The following is a 12,110-nucleotide window of genomic DNA, read 5'->3' on the forward strand; positions in this document are numbered from 1 at the left end:
TGGCATCCAGAGCTCAAAGCTGTGTGCGACCAGTATGTCCAAGACTGTCAGACGTGCCAAACCTGTAACCAAAGACGGGGATTCAAGATAAACCAAGGACAATTCCCCGTGCCCCAGCTCCCGTTCCAAGAAATCTACATAGATTTTACAGATATGGGACAAGAGAACAGAGTAGACGGAAAAAGGTTTATGTTAGTAGCCGTCGACAGGTTTTCTAGATGGGTAGAAGCAATTCCAGCTAAGAGGGAGGATGGAGACACAGTGATCAAATGGTTAACACAAGAACTGATTCCCCGATGGGGATATCCAAAGTTAATCTGCTCAGATAATGGAAGCCACTTCGCCAACGCCCACCTTCAGGAGGTAGAAACATACTTAGGACTAAAACACAGGTTCGGCTCAGTATATCACCCCCAATCACAAGGCCTGGTAGAACGTGCAAACCAGACAATTAAGAATCAGGTGACCAAAATACTCAAGAGTGACAGACAGAAGAAACTCAGAGACAGCACAGAGGAGGTAGAAACCCGAAACTTAGGTCGCATGCAGGTGAATCTGTTGACAGGGAAAGTTAGAGAGAGGATAGTAGGAAAAAAGATGACCTGGGTGACAGCTCTTCCATTAGCATTAATGGCCATACGCTCCTCCCCCTCTAACACCACCCTTCTCAGCCCCCATGAACTAGTCACAGGACGTCCCATGCAAGGACCATACAGTCCACCATCCAAAGGACCCCCATCAGACAGGTTTGATGAAGTAATGCAAGAGTACCTACAAGCACTAACCTAAGCCTCGTTAAGATTGTACTCCCAGATCACAGACCAAAAGCAGTCCGACACAGAGGACCCCTCACCACCGTTGGTGACACCGGGCGAGTGGATCTGGGTGAAAAAGCTCCACCGAAAGAACCTAGAGGATCGCTGGGAAGGACCATACAAGGTACTCTTGGCAACACCCTTTTCTGTTTCTGTAGAGGACTGACGTGGGGCCCAGTGGCATCACCTAAGCCGGTGCCGCAAAGCAGATACCCCTGGCCGATCGTGGACAGAGACTTTGACCGACCTAGCTGCACTCCAAGCCAAGGACAAACACGTCCCACTCCAAGACGATGGGCCGGAATATGCACCTCGGGAAATACCTGGTGGGACTCATACTGATGGTCCTGTTCCAGGAGGGAGCAGGAGATAATCCCGCCCTACATGAGGACCCCGTCAGGTACCCACCGTACAAACCAAGAATACCAGGTCATGTCTTGCTAAAGTACTGTCGGGGGGTAGAAACTATCTTTGAATTAGATTTCTGTCAACTACTGCCCTGTGGGACCCGGATGGACCGGGTCTATTTGGCAGAAAAGTACATGTGTGTAGTAACCGGACCAGGTGGAGACTTCCAAGGAAAATATGCCTGCCAGACGTGGTCACAGGCGTCGTGGCTTACTCACCCTGGGTACAAGGAGGGTTATTACCCTCTGACGACCAGCTACAAGATACTCCAAAAGGGAATCTCCCTGACCAGAAGGACATATGGATATAAGGAAACCTGGACCAGTGATGGTCTAGCAGTCAAGGGGGAGACAATATTCATAAGGTTAAAGGCAGAATTAATCGTTCCTGAGAACAAATCGCAAGAGAAAGACAAAGGCCTGGTCTTTCTAGTGTTAAGGGTGGATACAAGGGGAGAGGACCTAAGAATAATAATCCTTCTTTCTGGATATTCATGCGGGCCCAATAAATCACCACCTAAAGGAACGCATTATTTTTTAGAAACGTCACATCTCTCACCCACCCCGATATTACAACCTGACGAGGTGGCTCGAGAAGAATATTGGGAGGTACAGACGGGTGAGCTTAATCAGAACATGTGGTTGAAATGGATGAACTATACGGCCCGGGCTCAGGGCAAAACCAACTGTATTATTTGTGCCGCAGGACGTCCCACCTTAACCACAGCCCCCGCTAGGATCACCCCTCTCAACTCACCACAAGGTTTTGCTTGTCTATTGGAGCTGTTCGTAGACGGCCACATCCCGGGGTGCTCGATTCCAATAAAAACCAGATTACAGATCATGTATCCTCAGACCCCGATTAGAGCTATTCCCCCCAGATTCGAAGTTAATCTAACTCCAGACTATCATTGTATCACAGGGAAGGGAACAGGGAGAAAGGTAGGATCCCTTCCCCCTGGGACATGTAATACCACTAGGGAAATAGAAGAGTTGTCCAATATGACCCATGCTCGTAGTGATATTTGGTAGTACTGTGGAGGACAGACCCTCAGGGGAGTTCTCCCCTTTAACTTCTTAGGCACATGCGCAATAACACAATTGGTAATGCCCATCTACATTTTACCCAATAGCAAGACTGTAATGGATCTCAAATTATCTAGGAGTGGTGATTTCCCGGATTTGACCCGTCGGAAACGGGAGCATGTAACCGTCCCGGGTAGTTTTGATAAAAACATATATATAGATTCAATAGGAGTACCCCGAGGAGTCCCAAACAAACATAAAGCCCATAGCGGCAGGATTTGAAACGATTCTATTCTGGTGGTCTACTATTAATAAAAATGTTGACTGGATAAATTACATATACTATAATCAACAACGGTTTGTGAACTTTACAGAAGAGGCAGTCAAAGGACTGTCCGAACAATTAGATGCCACCTCTAGGATGACTTATCAGAATAGGCTAGCCTTAGACATGTTATTAGCAGAACGAGGAGGAGTGTGCGGAATGATAGGGACGACATGTTGTACTTTTATCCCAAATAACACAGCTCCTGATGGGTCAGTGGCCAGGGCATTGGCCGGACTACAATCCCTCAGGTTAGAATTGGCTGAGAACTCTGGTATCAGTGACCCTTTCACTGGATGGATGGAGAACCTGTTTGGTAGATGGAAGGACATGATCCAGTCAGTGCTCATCGCAGGAATAATGGCAGCTGCCGTGTTAATTGTGGTCGGCTGCTGTTGTATTCCCTGCGCACGAGGACTACTACATCGATTGATCACCACAGCAGTGGGCTCTACGGAAGGATCAAGTGCCATTCAGGCATACGTAGGAGTCAGATATGATTCGGTGAACATGGACGAGATATCACCTGAGGGGCCCGACCATATCCCACTGCAATAAGTAGAATAGTCAACACCAGTAGTAAAGTCTAATTCTAAGATAATTAATATCCCGAATATACTTGAATAACAAATTGTTAAAACAACCAATGCAGGATTTGTTTGTTATTGATAGTATTGTTTGGATGTGAGTGCAACCCGTTATTTCTGTATCACTGCACTGCCAATGGGACTGTTGATTTTTTGAGTTAGTTGTTTACAGGTTTCTTGCTGTTGACATGACCGAGTGGATGAATGAACGCCTGAAGGAGGCTCACATGATGTGCTAGTAACCTCTCTATGTGAGCCGCGCCCTTGACAAGGAGGGACAAACGTTGGGCACATGAACTACAAGTCCTGAGGACAACTAAGGAAGATCACCTGAGCCATTCACAATGTCCAAAACCCCCCACATGTACCAGCGCACCAATACATGAAGATCACCCGGGCCATTCAAATCTATGCAAGCCTACAGACATTTTTGAAATTTTAATTGACGTAATTTTACTTGTTTTTTGTATGCTACTTGTTTTTGTATCTTTTACCTCTAATGTTTTTGCATGCTACTTGTTTTTGTATCTTTTACTTCTAATGTTTTTGCATGCTACTTGTTTTTGTATCTTTTACTTATAATGTTTTTTACATGCTGAAAATTTATATTACCAGGAAGTATTACTCCAAATTTCTATGAATGCATTTATCTATGTGCCTTTTGACCATATGATTGTATGATAACCAGGTTATATGCTTCCTATTGTGTTGTTGACAATAACCTGTATTTCCTATGAGACCCACCAAGGTAAATTCCGTTTCAGAATTAGGGGGACGCGAGGTGGTTTCTCTCCCCTCTGGAGTTTTTTCCACCTCGGTTGGTGGTATTGATGATTTTCCTACTTTGACTATGTTTTCGGTGTGGTAAATGATGTTTATGACTTAAAATATCGTATCGTATGGTCATCTGAGATGACCAAGGAGGGACTGTTACGTATTTTAAACACATAAGCTGTAATTACTATACATAGCCACAGGGGGTAGAACACATAAGCTGTAATTACTATACATAGACACAGGGGGCAGAACACATAAGCTGTAATTACTATACATAGCCACAAGGGGCAGGACACATAAGCTGCAATAACTATTTCAGCCATAGAGGGCAGCACCTTTAGAAAGGTGAGAATAGCGAAACCGGTGCGTTTTATAGGCCACGCATACTCAGTATAAAAGCAAGAATTGAAGCCCGAGGAATTTGAGAAACATCCGGCAAGCCATAGAGAGAGATAGGTAGAGAGGATTGCTGTTTGTCGCTCCGCACGTGCGTAATACAATTCCCCTCCTTCTGCTTCGTAGTTACCTTACCGAAATACTTAAGTAAATAAAGTGAGTTCAAAGCGATCCTCATTAGACTACTTTCCTTGAAGAAGAACGCAACAATAAAGTATTGTTTTCACCTCCCATTACAAGTCTTGTTTAGTCTAGTAGGGAATTCGCACAATGGTGATTCACTGCTTATTAGTGCTACTTGGAAGACGCCATTTAATTCTTACTGCACCCCATTATGTATTAAGGATATTTATGAAAAAAGGCCGATTGTGCTTTATATATATGCTTAATATTTACACTTAACCTGGGTTATTTCGCCAGAACATTAGAAAGTAGTAGGCTACATGCATGTTGACATTTATTCCATCATTTCCGATTCCCTGCCAAATGAAGTAGCAGACCATCTGACTCAACGAACGAATCAAACAAACAAATTGCGATAGTGAACGGAACTGAAAAAACTGATTCCGGGAAAATAATCGTTTTGCCCATCCCTACTGTTTACCGTCTATCTTGCAGTGGAAGCGTGCGGCACTCCCCTCCACCACCTCCACGTCCTTCATGACGGAGCTGAAGGTCGGCTTCCCCTCCACCTTCTGTTCATACTCTAGACACTCCAGGAACTGGTTGTCCTCTGCACACGGATACACACACACACACACACACACACACACATACCCCCCCCCCCCCCCCACACACACACACACACATAAAGGTTACACACACTGACACTGATACAGGTTACACACACATGTACAGGTTACACTCACACACACACACACAGACACACACACACACACACACAGATACAAGTTACACACACACACACACACACACACAGATACAAGTTACACACACACACACACACACACACACAGACAACACACACAAGCACACACACACACACACAGATACAGGTCACACGCACAAACACGCAGATACTGGATAAGCACACACACACACACACACAGGTTACACACGCACACACACACACACTAACATGTAACATGAGCAGAAGTGTGTAGAGCATCCAGCAACACACACACCTTCTGTCGGGGAGCCCTTCTTGGCGCTGACTCCAGCCAGCATGGCCATGGAGGACAGCCTACCGATCGCACGCACAGCATGGCCCGTTTTCTACACACACACACACACACACACACAAACACACACACACGCACACGCAAACACACACACACACACACACACACACACACACACACACACGTACATACTCAAACAGATACACAAAGGACAACACAAAGGTCACCTTTGCGTCAGCTTTTATCCAACGGGACATTTTGGGCATCTTGCTCTAGGGTGCCAACTGGCAGATTGAGGGAACAAACCAAGTGCCTCCTTAAGCACTAGACCATAATTTCCTGTCTACCTGCCACATCCTGCAGAGGATATACTTCCTGTCTAGCTGATACCTGTTACGTCCTGTAGAGGATATACATCCTGTCTACCTACCACTTCCTGTGGAGTTTGTACTTCCTGTCTACCTTTCTACACAGGAAGTGTCAGATGCACTTCCTGTCTAACTGCCACTTCCTTCAAAGAATGTACTTTACTTTGTGTGTACCTGCCACTTCCTGCGGAGAATGTACTTCTTCATCCTCTCCTTGGACAGCTTCTTCGCCTGCATGGTATTGGTGTCCTGCTTCAGCCAGGGGTGTTCCACACAGCTGGCACAGGTCAGACGGGCCCTGGGGGGAGGCTGGGGGTTAGGGCCTGAAGCAGAAAGGTTTCTACTGAATGACTGCCCAGCAAGTCTATATGAGATGGTGAGAGAGGTCAGCACTTCATGTTCTTCTTCAGCAGGTTGGTGATGAAGTCCTTGGCGTCATCAGAGATCTCGTCAAAGGCCTCGTCCTCAAAGTCCCAGGTGGCCGAGGTCACGTTGGACAGGGTCTCGTTGTCGTTGTCCCCCATGAAGGGAGAGAGACCGCTCACCCTGGGGGAGAGAGCTACGTCAGCCAACCTGGACCACACTGGTCTAGTCTGGTCTGGGCTACGGGTACGGTCAGGGTTTAGGGTTAGAGGTCAGGGGTTAGGGTAAGAGGTCAGGGGTAAAGGTTTGAGGTCAGAGGTTGGGGTAGCGGTCAGGGGTTAGGGTTAGGTTTAAGGGACCTTAACCTGTCTGTAGGGTTAGGATCAAGGTTTAGAGGTCAGGGGTAAGGGTTACAAGGTTCTTACAGAAAGTAACGTATCTCCTATCTTCCACATGTCTGTAGGGTTAGAGGTCAGGGGTTAAGGTTAGGGTCTTACAATAGTTCTTGTTCTAAAGTTATAGTTATAATTATGATGCCTACCATGTCACATCTCTAGCTGTACATCTGGTTATTTAACCTGACTCTTTTACTTTTTTTTACTATTACTTGTTTATATACTGGAGGGGTTAGGGTCAGGGGAGGGGACAGGGGTTAGAGGTCAGGGCTATATATTGAGTGTAGTCTCCAAGGTCCTGGAGAAAGTAGTTCATGAACAATTGTTTTAATATGCTGTGGATGCCAAACTCCTCTATGAATTCCAATCAGGGTTCTGACAGTCACATTCAGCTAACTCATGTCTACTGTACCTAACTGACTCCATAAGGGGTGAAATAGATAGGATCATGCCACATAGCAAACTATGTGGCATGATCCTAATTGACTTACAAAAGGCCTTTGATACGGTCGATCATAGCCAACTGTACAACAAGTTGTCATTCTTGGGCATGTGCCCTTCCGCCTTAACATGGTTTGTTTCCTACCTCTCCGGTAGATCCCAAAAGACTGTATTCCAAGGTCATATATCCAAGGTACAACTGGTAACTTGTGGAGTTCCACAAGGGAGCGTCATAGGGCCATTACTGTTTTTAATCTACATCAATGACATGAAGTCCGCCTGCAATGAGAACTTGTTTTTATATGCTGATGATTCAGCTATTATAGCCTCCAACAAAAATGAGCTTGAGCTGCATGCCATTTTGCAAGAGGAATTCAGTAAGATCAGTGTCTGGCTATTAGACAATAAATTGTCTCTTCATGTGGCCAAAACTGAATTAATTCATTCATTTGTCTGGCTCTAAGCCAAGACTGCACCAGAAAGAGTTGTCCAGTATCAGCCTTGGTGGGCAGCTCTTCCCTGCCAAGCCCTCAGTTACCTATTTAGGAGGCTGTTTAGACAGCAACCTAGATGGGGGGAGCATGGCTTCAAAGGTCATGAGCAAGGTAAATGGCCGATCCAGATTCCTAAATTCCATTCCTTGATGCAGTGAGCCTCAGATTGCTAGCTAATTTACTGGTTTTATGCTGCTTTGATTATGGCCTTGGCTCATGGTATGGTGGTCTTACTAAGGCCCTAAAAGACAAACTGCAGGTTTCTCAGAATAGGTTAGTCAGGGTAGTGTTGGGGCTCACACCAAGGGATCATGTGGGTAAGCTCCAGTTCCAACAGCTGGGCTGGTTCCCCCTGGAGGCTAGGGCAGTTCAGCTCCAGCTCAGGGTTGTCCATAATGTTTGCAATCACAAGTCACCGGCATACCTTAAAAATCACTTCATCGAGAGTAGGGATGCCCATGCTTACCACACCAGAACTAGTAATGCAGACTTGTACTTGCCTAAGTTCAAAACAAACATTGGTAAATGTACTCTCAAATATAGTGGTGTGGTGAACTGGAATAAATTACCATTGGATATTAAGAGCATAGACAACTATCATTGTTTCAGAAATAAGGTAAAATCCTGGCTCATGTTGAATTTAATTCCCTAGTGACACTATCATGTCTTCCTCCATGTGAGTTGTTTTCTGTTGGTGTTTGTCTATGTATGCACTTTGCACTTTAATTCAGAAAGTAAGGGTTAGGGAAGATTCTTTTATATGTATAGCCTCTCATAGTCTCATAATTTTTTATGATGTTTAATGTTTTGTTTTATGTGTACATCTGTCCTGTCTTGTAACATCAGGGACCATGATGGAAATAAGTGCTTGCACTTTGTCATGTTTTTCTTCTATCCCTTGGATATGTCTTTATTCCAAATTAACCAATTCAAATAAAAAATCTGGGGTTAGGGTCAGGGGAGAGGTCAGGGATTAGGGTTAGACGTCAGAGGTTAGGGTCTTACAGGATGTAGCAGATGACTCCTATGCTCCACATGTCTGTAGGGTAGCTGATGGCCTCATAGTTTATGACCTCTGGGGCCACAAACTCTGGGGTCCCGAACAAAACCTTCAGGGTCCCTGCACTCTCTGGATGGGGGGGGGGGGGAGAGTAGTAGTATTGTCAACAACACGCCTGTACACTGTCATAGTAGTAGTATTAGTACTCAATACTTTAATAGTATTACTACTATACTGTGGATCAGAAACAGTACTGTATACTGTATTATTAGTAGTTAGGTTTGCTGTGGTAGTGATAGGATTGCTTAGTTATGTATTGCTAGCATTATACTGTTAGTGCACGACTAGCAGTCAGCCTAGTAGATTTGAACCAGCCTGGCTGGAATGTTTCTTATTTTCTTAACTCTATTTATAACACAGGGGTAATAGTTTATAACAAATGCTTTGCATTGGAGTAGCCATATATGAAGGTCTGCATTACCCAGGCGTCGTGCCAGGCCGAAGTCGATGAGTTTGATCTTGCTGCCAGTCTTGTTGACACACATGATGTTCTCGGGTTTGAGGTCCAGGTGGACGATGCCCTGGCTGTGGATGTAGCTCACCCCGTCAACGATCTGGAGCAGGTACTTAATCACTTCTCGCTCTGTCAGCTCAAAGTCCTCATCAATGATCCTCTCAAACAGCTCCCCGCCAGAGATCCTGTTAACACACAGTATACACTCATTATACATGTTACACACCTTATACACAATGTTATACATAACATTATACACAACATTGTACATAACGTACAAGCAGTATTCAGCGTCTACATACATCTCTAGCACCATGACGATCACGGAATGGTATGTGTTGTATAGTTAACAATTATTCGCCGAAGGCGAATTGAATAGTGAGGGGGCTATTCCCCACTATTCACGGAGCCTGAGGTGAATAATTGTTTTAGTATATACTACACATGAACAAAAATAAACAAGATAATATTTTTTGCCGGGATTTTTTTGTTTTTATTAGCGGTTTATTTGTTGTTATTGTTATTATTATTATTATTATTATTATTATTATTATTATTATTAAAATAAAACAATTATTATTGTTTTATTAGCACGACGAGATGACCGATATCCCGAGTTTGAGATCTCAATCATGGCGATTCCGATTGAAACGAATGACGCAGTGATTAGTCTTCAAAACGAGAGCTGGTAAAATGTGAAAAATGAATTAAACTGTTATCAGACAACGCCGTTATATGCTATAGACCCTAGAGTATCTGTGGTATAAAGGCTGGGACGAATTTCGAATTATAAATATGTACGATGCATAACGTTAGCTCTCTGGCTCATAGCTGAGAGGACTAGAATATCTCCCGTTGCCATGTCGTATCTAAGGTCTGTCCTATTTACTGGAGGAGTCAACAACGTTTCCGTTGCATAAGAACCTTACAGGAGGCTAATGATTGTTCCAGGTATTAGTCAAACCCTCAGGTGTTACCAGGGAAACTAAATCATGGCTTGTGTAATACTTTATATTTGGATTGTAAAACGCATGAAAATATAAATTAATGGTCTTAATTTCTTTTTCTTTGGCAAGTGACCATGGTATAAGCGGGATAATGCCCTTCGAGGTATCAATTATCAGGAATTAATGGACAACGCAGGGATAATGCCCGCGAAGTCGGGCATTATCCCTTACTTATTCTACTTCGCTTAAGAATGCTTGATTCTGATTGGCTGGGAGGAGGGCATTAACCTGGCAGATGGCTGCTGACTGTTATATTAATATCCGTTCACTTGCATGGGCCTTCCCAACTTCCGGCAGTCAATTATTTTTTGATAATTGACCGTGGCTAAGCATAATTGACCGCTGTCAAGGAAAGTGGATTTTTTGCCTCTGATTCACGTCTTTCGGATCTATGGAAGTGTATCTGTCTCATCGGATTTTGAAAATAAAAGCCATTGAATATTTATGCACTGAAATAACGTATCTGATTTTTTTTGCCTCTGAATTTAACTCTTTCAATTTCCAAACTTTATTTTACAATCTTCACAAATGCAAAATCTAATATTCACCGTTAAAAAATTCAATATGCAAGATTCAGATACAAAATTCAATGTATAAAATTCAAGGACGGGTTAACATGACCACGGGCTCTTGACACAGAGAGAGAGAGAGAGATAGAGAGAAAGAGAGCGAGAGAGAGAGAGATTATCTAACCCCGAGGCTGTGGGCATGCATAGTGCCAGCGCTCGTCTTAACGGCAGATCATGGAATCTGTCAGGTTAATATCATGACTTTAAAAGCACCTAATGACTTCCTTTAACAAATTTCGTTAGTTTAAAATATAAAGAATTCCGTATCGTCACCTTGTTCTGGTTTTTTGTTAAAAAATGTTGAGATGGACGGTATTTGTTGTAGGCCTACCAGGGCAGTATCTTTAGTGTCTTTTACTTTCTTTTGTTTACGCTTTGCCGACCCGCTTAGCACACGTTTCTCCATTTTCACTGTGAAATTGGCCGTTGACCAAGCACTACGACATTGACGCCTTTAAATGTGATGTATTTATTTTGCAAATCATAAACATTCAAATCCTTTATGACCAAAGTCTTGGTCATTTGAATTTTTTTTAATAAAAAATAAATTAATAATAATAATAATAATAATAATAATAATAATAATAATAATAATAATATATATGTATATATATATGTATCTGTCTGTCTGTCTGTCTGTCTGTATATATATATATATATATATATATATATAAATGGACATGGACATGTGCCCACTTTGCCCATGCGGTAATCCGTCGTTGATGAAATTCAGATAACACCCGGGGAGCCAATTAAGAGCAATTGATCCAGGATGCTTGATCGTGGTCAAGCACGGAGAGCAAGCTATATTTAGTGTATATTCTGAACAGTAAATATAGTGTAGTATAGTCTATACTTAGTCTAGTATAGTATAGTCTATAATGTAGTATAGTGTAGTATAGTCTATAGCAGTGGTATTCACTATTTTTTTCAGGAGAGCCGCACTGACAGGGCGACGTCAACAGGAGAGCCATTTTTACCGCAAAGTATCAAAAGCTATAAATCCAGTCATAAATAAGTATGCCTGCTTAATAATATGTCCTCCCTAAAGCAGTGTTTCCCACATAATTTTGTGAAACTGTGGAGGGAACCCGGTCCTTAGCGGGGTCCGGGGGCATGCTCCCCCGGAAGGAAATTTGGTACCTTTTAACCTGGAATGCATCAATCTGGTGCACTTTGAGAGGAAAATTATGACTTGTGTGACTGTGTGCTATTTTCTGGAATAATGTGGCGACACTGGGTCACATAACATGGAAGCTATTGAAGAATAAGTTAATAAGAATAAGTCCATCCAAAGAGCACATTCTCTCTTGTTATGCAGGAAAACCGCCAATCTGGCAACCCCGCTGTCAGCGTAGAGCCGAGCAAGTTTAAAAATATTTTCTAGACAAGGCTATATTTCCACCTTTTAATGCCGCTGTTGATTTATTTTTTAAATAATTGTTTGTATTGTTTTTTTAAATATCTGTATTCACTGCATGATC

General features: G+C 43.2%; 1 protein-coding gene across 1 annotated transcript in view; it reads right to left on the reverse strand.

The window, feature by feature from the left end:
• The window catches only part of mylkb (myosin light chain kinase b), a 59,398-nt gene that overhangs the window by 13,642 nt on the left and 33,646 nt on the right, over positions 1 to 12,110 (reverse strand). Inside the window, exons 12-17 of the mRNA XM_079732769.1 lie at positions 9,018 to 9,235; positions 8,542 to 8,665; positions 6,237 to 6,389; positions 6,018 to 6,141; positions 5,479 to 5,569; positions 4,938 to 5,066 (exon numbers count right to left, since the gene is read on the reverse strand). Coding sequence (XP_079588895.1) covers positions 4,938 to 5,066; positions 5,479 to 5,569; positions 6,018 to 6,141; positions 6,237 to 6,389; positions 8,542 to 8,665; positions 9,018 to 9,235 — 839 coding nt within the window. The remainder of the gene's footprint in view (positions 1 to 4,937; positions 5,067 to 5,478; positions 5,570 to 6,017; positions 6,142 to 6,236; positions 6,390 to 8,541; positions 8,666 to 9,017; positions 9,236 to 12,110) is intronic.

Source organism: Pollachius pollachius, assembly GCF_949987615.1.
Source record: "Pollachius pollachius genome assembly, chromosome: 3".
Taxonomy (NCBI): domain Eukaryota; kingdom Metazoa; phylum Chordata; class Actinopteri; order Gadiformes; family Gadidae; genus Pollachius; species Pollachius pollachius.